Source organism: Pseudophryne corroboree, chromosome 9 (assembly GCF_028390025.1).
Source record: "Pseudophryne corroboree isolate aPseCor3 chromosome 9, aPseCor3.hap2, whole genome shotgun sequence".
NCBI classification, from domain to species: Eukaryota; Metazoa; Chordata; class Amphibia; order Anura; family Myobatrachidae; genus Pseudophryne; species Pseudophryne corroboree.
The window spans coordinates 294,033,387-294,053,297 of record NC_086452.1 but is presented as its reverse complement, the minus strand read 5'-3'; the positions used below and the strand labels follow the sequence as shown (position 1 = coordinate 294,053,297).

Sequence of the window (19,911 nt, the reverse complement as noted above, 5' to 3'; positions counted from 1 at the left end):
TTCACATCGCATGTTGTAACCAGTATATTACCATTTCATTACCGTTTTGGTACCTTTCACACTGCACCCGTTTCACCCATACAAAACAGTGGTTGTCATTTTAAATGTTTATTTCCTGCTTCTGCCTGGTGAGATCACACATGGTGACAGCCTATCACCTTCTGGGGCTTGCAAATACCGTTTCAGACCCTTTCACACTGCACAATTAAACGGGTCTGAAACGGGTAGGACCCTGCTTTTTTACCGTTTCAAGATACCGGTATTTTGTAAACGGTAAATTGAAGGTGACCCTTTCATATCACAGCTCGAACCGTTTAGGAAGCCAGTAAAAACGGCAAATTACCGGGTACAAGCTGCGGTGTGAAAGGGGTATAACTGAGGTCTGGAGGAGGGGCATAGAGGGAGGAGCCAGTTCACACCCATTCAAAGTCTTAGTGTGCCCATGTCTCCTGCGGATCCCGTCTATACCCCATGGTCCTTATGGAGTCCTCAGCATCCTCTAGGACGTATGAGAAATCAGGATTTTGGTACTTACCGATAAATCCCTTTCTCCGATTCCACAGGGGCCACTGGAGCGTAGTTACAATGGGGAATAGTAGGCAGTAATTGGGAGCTGGCACTTTAAAAAACTCTAACCCTGTGGCTAGCTCCTCCCCTACTATCTCCCCTCCAAGCCAGTCTACGTAAAACTGTGCCCAAGGAGAGCTGTAATATTGAAAACCTTAAGGTAGAGGAGGTTAATGACGTCCAGTCAACCAGGATAACCCAAACTAAACCTGGAATAGAACCTAACAACAAACAGGCTAACCTGAACTCAACAAGCGGTCATTTATTGAACCGCAAACCGTTAAGCAAAAAACAAGGAGGAACAGCGCTGGGCGGGCGTCCAGTGGCCCCTGTGGAATTGGAGAAAGGGATTTATCGGTAAGTACCAAAATCCTGATTTCTCCTTCATCCACTAGGGGCCACTGGAGCGTAGTTACAATGGGGACTTCCCAGAGCTCCCAGAACGGGTGGGAGAGCGCTGAGAGTCCTGTAAAACCGCTCGGCCAAACTGAGATGCAGAGGCCGCAAAAGTGTCAAACTTGTAGAATTTGACAAACGTATGACGGCTGGACCAAGTAGCCGCCCGACATAAAGTAGTCATAGAGACCCCCCGGGCAGCCGCCCACGAAGGTCCCACAGAGCGTGTGGAGTGTGCTGAAATGGAAGATGGAGGTTCCCGAGAAGCTGCCAAATAATCTTGTCTGAATCCATCGAGACAAGGTTTGCTTAGAGGCCGGCCAACCACGGCGGGCAGCGTCGTACAGAACAAATAAGGAATCTGACTTCCGAATAGCTGAAGTCCTATCCACATAGATCTTGAGCGCTCTTACAACGTCCAATGATCTCGTATCCGGAGAGTCCCCCGAGAGGGCCGGGACGACAAGCGACTGATTGATGTGAAAATCCGACACCACCTTAGGTAGAAAGGACATACGAGTACGAAGCTCGGCCCTATCCGCATGAAACACCAGGTAAGGAGACCTGCAAGAGAGAGCCCCCAGTTCCGACACCCGTCTAGCTGAAGCCAGCGCCAGGAGAAGAACCACCTTCCAGGTGAGATATTTTATCTCTACTGATTCCAGGGGCTCAAACAATGAAGACTGCAGAAAAGACAGGACCAGACTGAGGTCCCATGGCGCTGTCGGAGGACGGAAGGGAGGCTGTATTCGAAGAACCCCTTGAAAGAAGGTCTGAACCTCAGGCAGCAAGGCTAACCTTTTCTGGAAGAAAACCGAAAGAGCAGAGACCTGCACTTTTAGCGAGCCCAGTCTTAGGCCTGCTGAAAAACCCGCCTGCAAAAAACGGAGAAGACGGGCTAAGCTATACACGGAAGGAGAAAATTCTCGACGTTCACACCATGCTACATAAGCCTTCCAAATGCGGTAGTAGTGAGAAGATGTAACTGACTTTCTAGCTCGAAGCATAGTAGGTATAACTGTACGAGGAATCCCCTTCCTTGTCAAGATGGCTTTCTCAACAGCCACGCCGTCAAACGTAGCCTGCGTAAGTCTGGATAAAGAAAAGGACCCTGTTGTAGAAGGTCGTCTCGTAGTGGCAGGGTCCAAGGCTCGGCCACCGACAACAGATGTAGAGTGGAGTACCAAACCCTGCGTGGCCAATCCGGAGCCACTAGGAGAACCAGAGCGTCTTCCCTCTTGATGCGTTGCAGAACCTTCGGCAACAGCGGGAAAGGAGGAAAGAGGTAAATGAACCGGAAATTCCAAGGAGCCGTGAGGGCATCCACGGCCGCCGCCGCCGCCGGGTCCCTTGTCCGAGAGTAATAAAGAGGCAACTGATGGTTCAGGCGGGATGCGATGAGGTCGATCTGTGGTTTTCCCCACCGACGTACCAGTTGCCAAAACACCTGGGGATGTAGCGACCACTCTCCCGGGTGCATGTCCTGTCGGCTTAGATAGTCGGCTTCCCAATTGTCCACTCCCGGAATGAATATTGCCGAGAAGGACAGAGCATACTTCTCCGCCCAGAGAAGGATGTTGGTGACCTCCCTCATCGCCGCGCGGCTGCGAGTGCCGCCCTGACGGTTGATGTACGCTACCGTCGTGGCGTTGTCGGACTCAACTCTCGACCGCGCAGGAGGTGATGTGCCTGAAGCAGGGCGTTGTACACCGCCCTTAGTTCGAGAATGTTTATGGGGAGAGCGGATTCGTGGATTGACCAGCGCCCCTGAAACTGATGTCCGAGGGTCACTGCACCCCAGCCTCGCAGACTGGCGTCCGTGGTGAGGAGAGTCCAATCCCATATGCCGAACCGTCTTCCTTCCAACAGATGGGTCGACTGGAGCCACCAGAGCAGCGACGACCGTGCCTTTGGAGATAGTGTCACCCGCTGATGAAGGAACAGATGAGATCCTGACCACTGATTTAGAAGACACAGCTGAAACGGTCGAGAGTGGAAGCGACCGTACGGAAGAGCTTCGAACGCTGCTACCATCTTTCCCAGCAGGCGAATGCACAGATACACTGACACCCGACGGTGTTGAAGGACCAATCTTACCAGTGTCTGCAGAGACAGTATCTTGTCCTGCGGAAGGAAAACCCTCTGATGGACTGTGTCGAGAATCATTCCCAGAAACAACAGCCGTTGTGAGGGGCATAAGTGAGACTTCGGGAAAATCAGGATCCACCCGTGTCGAATCAGAAGGTCCTGTGTCATCCGGATATTCTGAAGTAACCGTTCTGCTGAGCTTGCTTTTATTAGCAGATCGTCCAGATAGGGAACAATTGTCACACCCTGCTTCCGAAGTAGGGCCATCATGACCGCCATGACCTTTGTGAACACTCTGGGAGCAGAAGAGAGACCGAAAGGAAGGGCCTGGAACTGTAAATGAGCGTCCTGTATTGCGAACCGGAGAAAAGCCTGATGAGGAGGCCAAATGGGAACATGTAAGTATGCGTCCTTGATGTCTAAGGATGCCAGAAACTCGTCTTTTTCCAACCCCGCAATAACAGACTGGAGGGACTCCATCTTGAACTTGAATACCTTCAAATACGGATTGAGATCTTTCAAGTTCAGGATTGGTCTGACTGAGCCGTCCGGCTTCGGTACTAGAAACAGGCTTGAGTAATAGCCCTGTTTCCGATGATGCGAGGGAACAGGGATCACAACCCTTGCAGATAGAAGCTTCTGGACCGCGGCTTGTAAGGCAACTCCCCGGTTGTCGGAAACTGGCAAACCCGTGGTAAAGAACCGCTGGGGCGGTTGTTCCTGAAAAACGAGCTTGTAACCGCAAGTGATGAGATCCCGGACCCAAGCATCTGGGCAGGACTGTATCCAGACCTCCTTGAAATCCCACAAACGAGCTCCCACCCTGTGATCTCCCAGGTGGGAGGGAGGCCCGTCATGCGGTGGCAGTGGTAGAAGACTTAACGTCTGACTGGGCTGAGGCTGCGGAACCTCTGCCCCTGCCGCCACCTCTACCTCTATGGCCACGGAAGGTAGAAGCTCCACCCCTGGCCTGTCCTCGAAACCTGGAAGGGGCACGAAAGGATCGAAAAGAGGGACCCCTATATGGTCTGCGAGCGGCTGGAGCAGCAGAAGGAAGATAAGCCGACCTACCCCCGGTGGCCGTAGAGATCCAGGCATCCAGATCCTTACCAAACAGAAACTCACCCGTAAAGGGCAACGCCTCTGCCGTCCTTTTGGATTCCGTATCCGCATGCCAATGCCGGAGCCATAGAGCTCTGCGGGCCGCAATTGCTAAAGCGGAAATTCTAGCTCCGAGAACACCTATGTCCTTGGACGCTTCGCAAAGATAAAGGGCTGATTCACGGATGTGTTCTGCCAACTCTATCAATTGATCCGCCGGTAATTCGTCACGAATTCCAGAGGACAATTGTTCTGCCCAAGCTTCGATCGCCTTGTTGGCCCAACAACCTACCTGCGCCGGGCGATGTAAAACCCCTGCCGCAGAGTAAATATTCTTTAAGGTAGATTCCAACTTCCTATCTGACGCCTCCTTAAGTGAAGTTGCCCCCGGAACAGGCAGGACCGTCTTTTTGGACAGATGAGACACCGAAGGATCCACAATCGGAGAGGTCTCATAGCGCGTTCTGCTATCTGCCGGAAAAGGATAGGAAGACAACAGTTTTCTTGATACCTGAAATTTCGCGTCTGGATGCTTCCAGGCTGCCGTTATGAGCGCATCCAGCTCCTCCAAAACTGGAAAGGTCACCGGCAGGTATTGGTCGGTGCCAAACCTTGAAGGGCGTAAGGTGTCTTCCGTCTCCTCCACCTGTAATACTGAGCGAATAGCAGTAATAAGAGCCTCTATACCCTGAGCTACTGGTTCAGAGTCCCCATATACCTGATCGTCCTCAGTATCCTGGATATCCACATCCTGTATATCCTGTACATCTAACCCCGCCTCATCTAATTGAGGCATATCATCGTCAAAGTCCTGTAACACAGAGGCTAGCAATCTCTTTTTTGCTGCCTGTTGAGGGGGGCTAAAGGACGGGGCTTGGGAAGGGATTACAGCCCTGGAAATCCCTTCCACTGACTTTGCCAATGAGACTGCCCATGCAGGTTCTGGCGCCAGTACCGGGACAAGCTGTCGGAACCGGGCCGCCTCCCTATCTTCCCGAGAGGCTTTAAGTTCCCCAGTCAGCAAGGACATCACCTCTGTGAGTTGTGTCGTCCATGTCTGGGCGCTCTGGGGTTCTGAGGAGGGCTGAGCCGATGGCTGTGACTCCTCACCTGAAACCTGACCCTGCTTTTGTGTTGCCTTGGAGCCTTTGCTGGCCATGGCAGCACCTAAACTTGATACCCTTCCCCCACAGGAAAACAGCTATAGGCAGAATGGGAGGGAGGGAAGGGAAGCAGGGAAAAGAATGCAGCCACAGCAGCCCGATCTGTCCTGCACGATACTGTGTGCAGTGACAGGCTGAAGCAAGCTAAATATATATATATGTGCCTTGCAGTGCCCCCGAGTGTCCCCCTTCCCCACTGTAACCGCTCACTGTGGTCGCGTGGCCTCCGTCCCGCGCTGCTGCTGAAGGGAAAAGGACGGGTCCCCAGCGCGCGCTACTTCCGGGCGCGCAGAGCGGGACTAAGCCTCGCCCCCCTCCTCGACGGCGCCAAATTCAAAGCTGCTGTGTCTCCTTATGCCAGATCCCCGTAGCGGCTCTGTGAGCCGCGCTGGCGGGGATCCGAGCAGGGAGGAGGGCGGTCGGGAGCGCGGCACTGCGCTGCTGTTTCTTTTTTTTTTTTTTTTTAAATAAATAATAATCCGAAGGGGGGGGGGGGTTGGGTGCTGGAGGGGTGTTCTGTCACTGTCCCCCTATCAGTCAGTCACCATTAATAAAATGAATTCTCTTCAAAACCCCCGTCACCCCTTCATCCCAACACTCTGGGGGGAAGAGGGGGAAATACACACACTCACCTTTCAGTGGTGGAAGGTGGCCCCGACACACGCCGCACGCAGCGGTGTCCGGCCGCAGATACTCACCGCTGCCGTGCTGCCGGAATCTTCTGCTGGATGGAGTGGCCCCGACACGCGCCGCACGCAGCGGTGTCCGCCAGCTCAGGAGAGCTCAGTGTCTCCCTCAGCCGGGGCCCATCCCGAGCTGCACGCAGCTGCGATGGGACCCCGCCGGCAGCTCCCGCGGTGCAGACTGGCAGTGGCAGAGCTGCCAGTCTGTGCGTGTGAAAGAAAAAATTAAATAATAAAGAAAAAAGAAAAAATTCTTCAGCTAAACCCAAGTGAACCAGCTCCCTTGGGCACTAAACTAAGACTGGCTTGGAGGGGAGATAGTAGGGGAGGAGCTAGCCACAGGGTTAGAGTTTTTTAAAGTGCCAGCTCCCAATTACTGCCTACTATTCCCCATTGTAACTACGCTCCAGTGGCCCCTAGTGGATGAAGGAAAAACAGGTAATAATTGTGATGGTATTGGCCAAAAATATTTAAGCCACTATTCCGATTATTGGTAGATAGACCCCTTGATAACTGTAGCAGGCAGCAAAACCCCAAACGTTAATATTAATTTTACACAGCAAAAATAAGAATTTACTTACCGATAATTCTATTTCTCGGAGTCCGTAGTGGATGCTGGGGTTCCTGAAAGGACCATGGGGAATAGCGGCTCCGCAGGAGACAGGGCACAAAAGTAAAGCTTTTACAGGTCAGGTGGTGTGTACTGGCTCCTCCCCCTATGACCCTCCTCCAGACTCCAGTTAGGTACTGTGCCCGGACGAGCGTACACAATAAGGGAGGATTTTGAATCCCGGGTAAGACTCATACCAGCCACACCAATCACACCGTACAACTTGTGATCTAAACCCAGTTAACAGTATGATAACAGAGGAGCCTCTGAAAGATGGCTTCCTAAACAATAACCCGAATTAGTTAACAATAACTATGTACAAGTATTGCAGATAATCCGCACTTGGGATGGGCGCCCAGCATCCACTACGGACTCCGAGAAATAGAATTATCGGTAAGTAAATTCTTATTTTCTCTATCGTCCTAAGTGGATGCTGGGGTTCCTGAAAGGACCATGGGGATTATACCAAAGCTCCCAAACGGGCGGGAGAGTGCGGATGACTCTGCAGCACCGAATGAGAGAACTCCAGGTCCTCCTTTGCCAGGGTATCAAATTTGTAAAAATTTACAAACGTGTTCTCCCCTGACCACGTAGCTGCTCGGCAGAGTTGTAATGCCGAGACCCCTCGGGCAGCCGCCCAAGATGAGCCCACCTTCCTTGCGGAATGGGCCTTAACAGATTTAGGCTGTGGCAGGCCTGCCACAGAATGTACAAGTTGAATTTTGTTACAAATCCAACGAGCAATCGACTGCTTAGAAGCAGGTGCACCCAACTTGTTGGGTGCATACAGTATAAACAGCGAGTCAGATTTTCTGACTCCAGCCGTCCTTTAAATGTATATTTTTAAGGCTCTGACAACGTCCAACAACTTGGAGTCCTTCAAGTCGTCTGTAGCCGCAGGCACTACAATAGGCTGGTTCAGGTGAAACGCTGATACCACCTTAGGGAGAAAATGCGGACGCGTCCGCAGCTCTGCCCTATGTCGAATGGAAAATTAAATAAGGGCTTTTATAAAACAAAGCCGCCAGTTCAGATACTCTCCCGGCCGAAGCCAGGGCCAGTAACATAGTCACTTTCCATGTGAGATATTTCAAATCCACATTCTTTAGTGGTTCAAACCAATTGGATTTGAGGAAATCTAAAACTACATTTAGATCCCACGGTGCCACCTTAGGCACCACAGGAGGCTGTATATGCAGTACTCCTTTGATAAAAATCTGGACCTCAGGGACTGAGGCCAATTCTTTTTGGAAGAATATTGATAGGGCCGAAATTTGAACCTTAATAGATCCCAATTTGAGACCCACAGACAATCCTGATTGCAGGAAATGTAGGAAAACGACCCAGTTGAAATTCCTCCATCGGAGCACTCCGCTGCTCGCACCACGCAACATATTTTCGCCAAATACGGCGATAATGCTTCGCGGTGACTTCCTTCCTTGCCTTTATCAAGGTAGGAATGACTTCTTCTGGAATGCCTTTTCCTTTTAGGATCTGGCATTCAAACGCCATGCCGTCAAACGCAGCCGCGGTAAGTCTTGAAAAAGACAAGGACCCTGCTGAAGCAGGTCCCTTCTCAGAAGTAGAGGCCACGGATCGTCCGTGACCATCTCTTGAAGTTCCGGGTACCAAGTCCTTCTTGGCCAATCCGGAGCCACTAGTCTTACTCCTCTTTGCCGTATAATCCTCAATACCTTTGGTATGAGAGGCAGAGGAGGAAAAACATATACCGACTGGTACACCCAAGGTGTTACCAGCGCGTCCACAGCTATTGCCTGCGGATCTCTTGACCTGGCGCAATACCTGTCCAGTGTTTTGTTGAGGCGAGACGCCATCATGTCCACCATTGGTTTTACCCAACGGTTTAATAGCATGTGGAAAACTTCTGGATGAAGTCCCCACTCTCCCGGGTGAAGGTCGTGTCTGCTGAGGAATTCTGCTTCCCAGTTGTCCACGCCCGGGATGAATACTGCTGACAGTGCTATCACGTGATTCTCCGCCCAGCGAAGGATCCTGGCAGCTTCTGCCATTGCCCTCCTGCTTCTTGTGCCGCCCTGTCTGTTTACATGGGCGATTGCCGTGATGTTGTCCGACTGGATCAACACCGGTCTTCCTTGAAGCAGAGGTTCCGCCTGGCTTAGAGCATTGTAGATTGCTCTTAGTTCCAGAATGCTTATGTGAAGAGACTTTTTCAGGCTCGACCACACTCCCTGGAAATTTCTTCCCTGTGTGACTGCTCCCCAGCCTCTCAGGCTGGCATCCGTGGTCACCAGGATCCAATCCTGCATGCCGAATCTGCGGCCCTCCAATAGATGAGCCTCCTGCAACCACCACAGACGGGATACCCTTGTCCTCGGCGACAGGGTTATCCGCAGGTGCATCTGAAGATGCGACCCTGACCATTTGTCCAACAGATCCCTTTGCATGGAATCTGCCGAAAGGGATTGCTTCGTAAGAAGCTACCATTTTTTCCCAGGACTCTTGTGCATTGATGTACAGACACCTTTCCTGGTTTTAGGAGGTTCCTGACCAGGTCAGATAACTCCTTGGCTTTTTCTTCGGGAAGAAAAACCTTTTTCTGAACTGTGTCCAGAATCATCCCCAGGAACAGCAGACGAGTTGTCGGCATTAATTGGGATTTTGGAATATTCAGAATCCATCCGTGCTGCTTTAGCACCTCTTGAGATAGTGCTAAACCCATCTCTAGCTGTTCTCTGGACCTTGCCCTTATTAGGAGATCGTCCAAGTATGGGATAATTAATACGCCTTTTCTTCGAAGAAGAAATATTATCTCGGCCATTACCTTTGTAAAGACCCGAGGTGCCGTGGACAAACCAAACGGCAGCGTCTGAAACTGATAGTGACAGTTTTGTACAACGAACCTGAGGTACCCCTGGTGTGAGGGGTAATTGGAACGTGGAGATACGCATCCTTGATGTCCAAGGATACCATAAAGTCCCCTTCTTCCAGGTTCGCTATCACTGCTCTGAGTGACTCCATCTTGAACTTGAACTTCTTTATGTACAGGTTCAAGGACTTCAGATTTAGAATAGGCCTTACCGAGCCATCCGGCTTCGGTACCACAAAAAGAGTGGAATAATACCCCTTCCCTTGTTGTAGAAGAGGTACCTTGACTATCACCTGCTGAGAATACAGCTTGTGAATGTCTTCCAAAACCGTCTCCCTTTCTGAGGGGGACGTTGGTAAAGCAGACTTCAGGAAACGGCGAGGTGGCTCTGTCTCTAATTTCAACCTGTACCCCTGAGATATTATCTGCAGGATCCAGGGATTTACCTGCGAGTGAGCCCACTGCGCGCTGTAATTCTTGAGACGACCGCCTATCGCCCCCGAGTCCGCTTGCGAAGCCCCAGCGTCATGCTGAGGCTTTTGTAGAAGCCGGGGAGGGCTTCTGTTCCTGGGAAGGAGCTGCCTGTTGCTGTCTCTTCCCTCGTCCTCTGCCTCGTGGCAGATATGAATAGCCCTTTGCTCTCTTATTTTTAAAGGAACGAAAGGGCTGCGGTTGAAAGGTCGGTGCCTTTTTCTGTTGGGGAGTGACTTGAGGTAGAAAGGTGGATTTCCCGGCCGTAGCCGTGGCCACCAAATCCGATAGACCGACCCCAAATAACTCCTCTACGCATCGCCTGTCCACTGTCGTGTCCATAAAGCTCTTCTGGCCGAAATGGACATAGCACTTACCCGTGATGCCAGTGTGCAGATATCTCTCTGTGCATCACGCATATAAAGAAATGCATCCTTTATTTGTTCTAACGACAGTAAAATATTGTCCCTGTCCAGGGTATCAATATTTTCGATCAGGGACTCTGACCAAACTACCCCAGCACTGCACATCCAGGCAGTCGCAATAGCTGGTCGTAGTATAACACCTGCATGTGTGTATATACCTTTTTGGATATTTTCCATCCTCCTATCTGATGGATCTTTAAGTGCGGCCGTCTCAGGAGAGGGTAACGCCACTTGTTTTGATAAGCGTGTTAGCGCTTTGTCCACCCTAGGAGGTGTTTCCCAGCGCTCCCTAACCTCTGGCGGGAAAGGGTATAAAGCCAATAACTTCTTTGAAATTAGCAGTTTTTTATCGGGGCACCCCACGCTTCATCACACACGTCATTTAATTCTTCTGATTCGGTAAAAACTACTGGTAGTTTTTTCACACCCCACATAATACCCTGTTTAGTGGTACCTGTAGTATCAGCTAAATGTAACATCTCCTTTATTGCCAAAATCATATAACGTGTGGCCCTACTGGAAAATACGGTTGATTCGTCACCTTCACCACCGGAATCAGTGCCTGTGTCTGGGTCTGTGTCGACCGACTGAGGCAAGGGGCGTTTTACAGCCCCTGACGGTGTTTGAGGCGCCTGGACAGGCACTAATTGAGTGTCCGGCCGCCTCATGTCGGCAAACGACTGCTTAAGCGAGTTGACGCTATCCCGTAATTCCACAAATAAAGGCATCCATTCTGGTGTCGACCCCCTAGGAGGTGACATCCTCATATTTGGCAATTGCTCCGCCTCCACACCAATAACGTCCTCATACATGTCGACACACACGTACCGACACACAGCAGACACACAGGGAATGCTCTATACGAAGACAGGACCCACTAGCCCTTTGGGGAGACAGAGGGAGAGTCTGCCAGCACACACCAAAAAGCGCTATATATGACAGGGATAGCCTTATGATTAAGTGCTCCCTTATAGCTGCTTTTATATTAATATATTGCCATTTATTTTGCCCCCCCTCTCTGTTATACCCTGTTTCTGTAGTGCAGTGCAGGGGAGAGACCTGGGAGCCTTCCTGACCAGCGGAGCTGTGACAGAAAATGGCGCCGTGTGCTGAGGAGATAGGCCCCGCCCCTTTTTCGGCGGGCTCGTCTCCCGCTATTTAGTACATTTAGGCAGGGGTAAATATCTCCATATAGCCTCTGGGGCTATATGTGAGGTATTTTTAGCCTTTTTAAAGGTTTTCATTTGCCTCCCAGGGCGCCCCCCCCCAGCGCCCTGCACCCTCAGTGACTGCCGTGTGAAGTGTGCTGAGAGGAAAATGGCGCACAGCTGCAGTGCTGTGCGCTACCTTAAGAAGACTGCAGGAGTCTTCAGCCGCCGATTCTGGACCTCTTCTTGCTTCAGCATCTGTGAGGGGGCCGGCGGCGTGGCTCCGGTGACCATCCAGGCTGTACCTGTGATCGTCCCTCTGGAGCTTCATGTCCAGTAGCCAAGAAGCCAATCCATCCTGCACGCAGGTGAGTTCACTTCTTCTCCCCTCTGTCCCTCGTTGCAGTGATCCTGTTGCCAGCAGGAATCACTGTAAAATAAAAAACCTAAGCTAAACTCTCTAAGCAGCTCTTTATGAGAGCCACCTAGAATTGCACCCTTCTCGGCCGGGCACAAAAATCTAACTGGAGTCTGGAGGAGGGTCATAGGGGGAGGAGCCAGTACACACCACCTGACCTGTAAAAGCTTTACTTTTGTGCCCTGTCTCCTGCGGAGCCGCTATTCCCCATGGTCCTTTCAGGAACCCCAGCATCCACTTAGGACGATAGAGAAATATAGAGGACAAACAGGAGCAAAATGTTGGTATAATACTATAATTTATTGTCTTGCAGCATAACATATAAATCCCCCATCATGATTTCACTTAACATCTCATGATAAAATGACTTGCCCCTGCAAAGTAAGGTTAATTTCCAATGCCAACAAGGCATAATCATCGGACTCGCATTCCTCTGATTAATCTATATTATGTTTTGAATTCTTTATCTAGTTTTATTAGAAGAAAACGAACATCTTACGATTTTAAAATAATAATATGCAGGTCGCGTTTGTGTGATATATTTTTTTTTTTATTTGATTATGAGGGGCATCTACTTCCTTGTTCCTCAGTTTTAGACCCGAGCACAGCAGAAACGCCCCCGGTAAACGCCTTTAAGAAATCGTCACATGACACTGACGGGGGTGTCTCTGTCTAACGCATGCGTGATAAAGAACCGGAATGTGTTATCATTCAAAATGGCTGCTGCGATGGATGTAGATACTCCTAGTGGAACTAATAACAGCGCCGGTAAGAAGCGGTTCGAGGTGAAGAAGGTATGTGGCCCCTCCTGGGTAACGCTGCAAATTGTTGGTTTACGTTAATCTCTCCGTTTAAGAAATTTGACTTTTGCACGCGTGCTCCGCTCTGTTGTGTGACTGACGGCTTCCAAAATCAGTCATGGCCGGACATGTGAGAAGTCAGAGGAACTTTCACCGATTTTTTCCATGCTTCGGATGACTTATATGACAGGCTAATTCTGTGTAGAGCAATGAGCTGCTTCCTGTGGAAATATAATTCTTGGGACAAAGTAGTTTGTTATGCACGTGAAACATATTAAATTAATAGGCTTGACTGAGACGCATGAGGCATGTGGCTTTATCTTGCAGATATTAGTAAAAAGCGTAAGTTCTCTAGGCAGTGAACATAGGGCCTAAATCAGACCTGATTGCTGCTGTGCGTTTTTGCACCGCATCTGATCAGGTCTGAACTGCGCCGGCACTGCAATGCGCTGGCGCATGCCAGACAGCCGACTGCCATCTCAGCCCAGCGATTGCCTCTGCCTGATTGACAGGCAGAGGCGGTCGCTGGACAGAAGGGGGCGGGTCGGTGGTGTTTGGCTGCTGTTTTAGGTGTGTGGTCCGGGCAACATAGCGTGCCTGGACCGTGTGTGAAGGAGGGTGGCTGCTGCGGCTGCAACCCGGACAGCGACTGGCAGGGAACTACTCGTCAATCATAAAAGCATCGCCGCCGTGCAATGCTTTTGTACATGAGGGGGAGAGAGAAAATGCGAGACGGACTATCCCTGTGCTGGGCGCCCCCCCCGGCATGTCTGTGTAACTGATCGTAGATGTGCTAAGTTTAACACCTCCACAATCAGGTCTGAATTAGGTCCATAATCATCTGTGTGATTGTGAGTAGAATGGCTCTTGACCATTTTCTGGCCACTAAATAGGCATTGCTGGGTGGCAGCAATGCGAACACATGCAAAATAACAGTTCTGTTGCAGAGTTGTGGGTGCGTTGCCAGAGTTGTGTCCTTCTAATAGGCCCTACACACTGGCCGATCCGCCGCCGAGCTGCCCGACGGTGGATACGGGCGGCGGGGGGGGGGGGGGGGGGGCAGTGACGGGGGGAGTGAAGTTTCTTCACTCCCCCCGTCACCCGGCTGCATTGAAGTGCAGGCAAATATGGACGAGATCGTCCATATTGGCCTGCATGTACAGCCGACGGGGGACCAGCGATGAACGAGCGCGGGGCCGCGCATCGTTCATCGCTCGTTCATCGCTGGAGCCTCCACACTGCACGATATGAACGTTCTCGTTCATTAATGAACGAGATCGTTCATATCGTGCAGTCATGTCGGCCAGTGTGTAGGGCCCTTAAGAGTCAGGCATCCCCTCAGCATACATATTTCAGGTGGATTTCTTGCACCCAACATGGAGTAGGTGTAAGTCCCAATACTAGTGATGATGGTGGAAAAATGGTGGTGCGATGCATATGATTGAAGGTCTGTGCGTGTGGTTGCACTAGTATTCTGTCAAGCCCCATTTGTTCATCTAGGTAGGTCATGTCTTCAACCTGCAGCCCTTCAGCTGCTGTGGCACTACACATCCCAGTATACCCTGCCTCCTCAGTTTGCTATTAAGGATATTATCTTGCCAGCGTTTTTTACCTGAACCACATAACAAGATGAAGAGTTAGTTACTTAAGGGCCCTACGCACTGGCAGGTCCGACGGTGGATACGGGCGACAAGGGGGGGAGGGGGGAGTTTGTGAAGTTTCTTCACTCCCCCGTCACCCGGCTCCATAGCAGTGCATGCAAATATGGACGAGATCGTCCATATTGGCCTGCATGCACAAGCGACAAGGCACCAACGATGATTGAGCGTGGGGCCGCGCATCGTTGCTGCCTCCACACTGAAAGATATGAACAGTATCTTGTTCATTAATGAATGAAATTGTTCATATCTTTCAGTAATATCGCCCAGTTTGTAGGGCCTATTACCCTCAACTTGGTAAGGTCCATTTCTCTCTAGATTAGAGAAGGTGGGAAAAACAAAACACCTAATTGTCCTGCCTACAGGAATTGGGAAAGAATGACTTTCCACTAAACCAGTGATGGCTAACCTTGACACTCCAGCTGTTGAACTACATATCCCAGCATGCCCTGCTACAGTCTTTTTATTTGGCCATGCTAAAACTGATGCACGGCATGCTGGGATGTGTAGTTCAACAACAGCTGGAGTGTCAAGGTTAGCCATCACTGCACTAAACAGACCATCGCCAGGTGGATCAGACAGCGCATTCGCTTCGCGTATGAGAGAGGCGTCAAGTATCCAGTAATTTTCTAAGCACACTCGACATGGTTGGTGGCAACATCATGGGCGAAAAAGACAGAAGCTTCGCTTAAAGATATCTGCAAAGCAGCAGCATGGTCTTGTGTTCATACGTTCACTAGCAATTGCACTCTGGATGTGTCGGTTTCATTTAGAAATGCTGCAGATAGTACTTAAAAGAAATATTTTGATAATGCAGTAAACTTGTAATTTATTTATTACCCCCACCCCCCTTTATGTAGAAAAGCTTTGGTACGTCCCAGTATAATGGCTGCCATGGAGGAATGAAGAAAAAGAAAACATTAAACTATACTATTTCGAGAAACTCCATGGTGGCCATTACACTGGGAATAGGAACGGTTACCCTTTAGTGTAGACAAAATGTTTTTCAGGGACCCCCCCCCCCCATCCTTCCACAGGATAACATTGGGATATGATGGAGCGACAGCGGATAGGCACCAAACGATCACAAGCTTTCAGCTCTCCCAGAATGCATTGGGCTCGTCCATATAATCCCGCCCACTAACTCGGCCAAATCAGTTGTTTCCAAAGCATATAGGCAGGAGTATTCTGTAGAACCCTATTCAGGCGAAAAACCCACATGCACTCTCTTCCATGCAAGAGGGAAGAGTTTAGTGAGTATACAGATTCTCAAATCAGGTGCGTCAGGGTGGGATACCTGTGGACTTAGGAGAAATACCGTTATCAACGGTAAGTTCTTACCATAACATATAGTTCTCCGGCAGGGTCCACAGGATAACATTGGGATTTCCCAAAGCAATTTCTCTAACGTCCTAAGTGGATGCTGGGGACTCCGTCAGGACCATGGGGAATAGCGGCTCTGCAGGAGACAGGGCACAAAAGTAAAAGCTTTAGGATCAGGTGGTGTGCACTGGCTCCTCCCCCTATGACCCTCCTCCAAGCCTCAGTTAGATTTTTGTGCCCGGCCGAGAAGGGTGCAATCTAGGTGGCTCTCCTAAAGAGCTGCTTAGAGTAAAAGTTTGTTAGGTTTTTTATTTTCAGTGAGTCCTGCTGGCAACAGGCTCACTGCTACGAGGGACTTAGGGGAGAGAAGTGAACTCACCTGCGTGCAGGATGGATTGGCTTCTTAGGCTACTGGACACCATTAGCTCCAGAGGGAGTCGGAACACAGGTCTCACCCTGGGGTTCGTCCCGGAGCCGCGCCGCCGACCCCCTTGCAGATGCCGAAAAGTGAAGAGGTCCAGAAACGGCGGCAGAAGACTCTTCAGTCTTCATAAGGTAGCGCACAGCACTGCAGCTGTGCGCCATTGTTGTCAGCACACTTCATAGCAGCGGTCACTGAGGGTGCAGGGCGCTGGGGGGGGGCGCCCTGGGCAGCAATGATAGTACCTTATTCTGGCTAAAAATACATCACATATAGCCCCTGGGGGCTATATGGATGTATTTAACCCCTGCCAGGTCTCAGAAAAACGGGAGAAGAAGCCCGCCGAAAAGGGGGCGGGGCCTATTCTCCTCAGCACACAGCGTCATTTTCCCTCACAGAAATGCTGGTGGGAAGGCTCCCAGGCTCTCCCCTGCACTGCACTACAGAAACAGGGTTAAAACAGAGAGGGGGGGCACTTATTTGGCGATATGTATATATATATTAAAATGCTATAAGGGAAAAACACTTATATAAAGGTTGTCCCTGTATAATTATAGCGTTTTTGGTGTGTGCTGGCAAACTCTCCCTCTGTCTCCCCAAAGGGCTAGTGGGGTCCTGTCCTCTATCAGAGCATTCCCTGTGTGTGTGCTGTGTGTCGGTACGTGTGTGTCGACATGTATGAGGACGATGTTGGTGAGGAGGCGGAGCAATTGCCTGAAATGGTGATGTCACTCTCTAGGGAGTCGACACCGGAATGGATGGCTTATTTAAGGAATTACGTTATAATGTCAACACGCTGCAAGGTCGGTTGACGACACGAGACGGCCGGCAAACAATTAGTACCAGTCCAGGCGTCTCAAACACCGTCAGGGGCTGTAAAACGCTCATTTACCTCAGTCAGTCGGTCGACACAGACACGGACACTGACTCCAGTGTCGACGGTGAAGAAACAAACGTATTTTCCTTTAGGGCCACACGTTACATGTTAAGGGCAATGAAGGAGGTGTTACATATTTCTGATACTACAAGTACCACAAGAAGGGTATTATGTGGGGTGTGAAAAAACTACCTGTAGTTTTTCCTGAATCAGATAAATTAAATGAAGTGTGTGATGATGCGTGGGTTTCCCCCGATAGAAAATTATTGGCGGTATACCCTTTCCCGCCAGAAGTTAGGGCGCGTTGAGAAACACCCTTTAGGGTGGATAAGGCGCTCACACGCTTATCAAAACAAGTGGCGGTACCGTCTCCAGATAGGGCCGCCCTCAAGGAGCCAGCTGAGAGGCTGGAAAATATCCTAAAAAGGTATAGACACACATACTGGTGTTATACTGCGACCAGCGATCGCCTCAGCCTGGATGTGCAGCGCTGGGGTGGCTTGGTCGGATTCCCTGACTGAAAATATTGATACCCTTGACAGGGACAGTATTTTATTGACTATAGAGCATTTAAAGGATGCATTTCTATATATGCGAGATGCACAGAGGGATATTTGCACTCTGGCATCAAGAGTAAGTGCGATGTCCATATCTGCCAGAAGATGTTTATGGACACGACAGTGGTCAGGTGATGCAGATTCCAAACGGCACATGGAAGTATTGCCGTATAAAGGGGAGGAGTTATTTGGGGTCGGTCCATCGGACCTGGTGGCCTCGGCAACAGCTGGAAAATCCACCTTTTTTACCCCAAATCACATCTCAGCAGAAAAAGACACCTTTCTTTTCAGCCTCAGTCCTTTCGTCCCCATAAGGGCAAGCGGGCAAAAGGCCAGTCATATCTGCCCAGGGATAGAGGAAAGGGAAGAAGACTGCAGCAGGCAGCCCATTCCCAGGAACAGAAGCCCTCCACAGCTTCTGCCAAGTCCTCAGCATGACGCTGGGGCCGTACAAGCGGACTCAAGTGCGGTGGGGGGTCGTCTCAAGAGTTTCAGCGCGTAGTGGGCTCACTCGCAAGTGGACCCCTGGATCCTACAAGTAGTATCCCAGGGGTACAGACTGGAAATTCGAGACGTCTCCCCCTCGCAGGCTCCTGATGTCTGCTTTACCAACGTCTTCCTCCGACAGGGAGGCAGTATTGGAAACAATTCACAAGCTGTATTCCCAGCAGGTGATAATCAAATTACCCCTCCTACAACAAGGAAAGGGGTATTATTCCACACTATATTGTGGTACTGAAGCCAGACGGCTCGGTGAGACCTATTCTAAATGGGAAATCTTTGAACACTTACATACAAAGGTTCAAATCAAGATGGAGTCACTCAGAGCAGTGATAGCGAACCAGGAAGAAGGGGACTATATGGTGTCCCTGGACATCAAGGATGCTTACCTCCATGTCCAAAATTGCCCTTCTCACCAAGGGTACCTCAGGTTCGTGGTACGGAACTGTCACTATCAGTTTCAGACGCTGCCGTTTGTATTGTCCACGGCACCCCGGGTCTTTACCAAAGTAATGGCCAAAAATGATGATTCTTCTTCAAAGAAAAGGCGTCTTAATTATCCCTTACTTGGACGATCTCCTGATAAGGGCAAGGTCCAAAGAACAGTTTGAAGTCGGAGTAGCACTATCTCAAGTAGTTCTACGACAGCACGGGTGGATTCTAAATATCCAAAATCACAGCCGTTTCCGACGACACGTCTGCTGTTCCTAGGGATGGTTCTGGACACAGTCCAGAAAAAGGTGTTTCTCCCGGAGGAGAAAGCCAGGGAGTTATCCGAGCTAGTCAGGAACCTCCTAAAACCAGGGAAAGTGTCAGTGCATCATTGCACAAGAGTCCTGGGAAAAATGGTGGCTTATTACGAAGCGATTCCATTCGGCAAATTCCACGCAAGAACTTTTCAGTGGGATCTGCTGGACAAATGGTCCGGATCGCATTTTCAGATGCATCAGCGGATAACCCTATCTCCAAGGACAAGGGTGTCTCTCCTGTGGTGGTTACAGAGTGCTCATCTTCTAGAGGGCCGCAGATTCGGCATTCAGGATTGGATGCTGGTGACCACGGAGGCCAGCCTGAGAGGCTGGGGAGCAGTCACACAGGGAAAAAATTTCCAGGGAGTGTGATCAAGTCTGGAGATTTTTCTCCACATAAATATACTGGAGCTAAGGGCAATTTACAATGCTCTAAGCTTAGCAAGACCTCTGCTTCAAGGTCAGCCGGTATTGATCCAGTGGGACAACATCACGGCAGTCGCCCACGTAAACAGACAGGGCGGCACAAGAAGCAGGAGGGCAATGGCAGAAACTGCAAGGATTTTTCGCTGGGCGGAAAATCATGGGATAGCACTGTCAGCAGTGTTCATTCCGGGAGTGGACAACTGGGAAGCAGACTTCCTCAGCAGGCACAACCTCCACCCGGGAGAGTGGGGACTTCATCGGGAAGTCTTCCACATGATTGTGAACCGTTGGAAAAGACCAAAGGTGGACATGATGGCGTCCCACCTGAACAAAAAACTGGACAAGTATTGCGCCAGGTCAAAAGACCCTCAGGCAATAGCTGTGGACGTTTCTGGTAACACCGTGGGTGTACCAGTCGGTGTATGTCTTCCCTCCTCTGCTTCTCATACCCAAGGTATTGAGAATTATAAGACGTAGAGGAGTAAGAACTATACTCGTGGCTCCGGATTGGCCAAGAAGGACTTGGTACCCGGAACTTCAAGAGATGCTCACAGAGGACTCATGGCCTCTGCCGCTAAGAAGGGACTTGCTTCAGCAAGTACCATGTCTGTTCCAAGACTTACCGCGGCTGCGTTTGACGGCATGGCGGTTGAACGCCGGATCCTAAGGGAAAAAGGCATT

General features: G+C 50.3%; 1 protein-coding gene across 1 annotated transcript in view; it reads left to right on the top strand.

Moving 5' to 3' along the window:
• The first annotated feature begins 12,579 nt into the window (after positions 1–12,579).
• RBX1 (ring-box 1) overlaps positions 12,580–19,911 on the top strand; it is a 216,448-nt gene continuing 209,116 nt past the window's right edge. Inside the window, exon 1 of the mRNA XM_063938785.1 lies at positions 12,580–12,712. Coding sequence (XP_063794855.1) covers positions 12,635–12,712 — 78 coding nt within the window. The 5' untranslated portion in view covers positions 12,580–12,634. The remainder of the gene's footprint in view (positions 12,713–19,911) is intronic.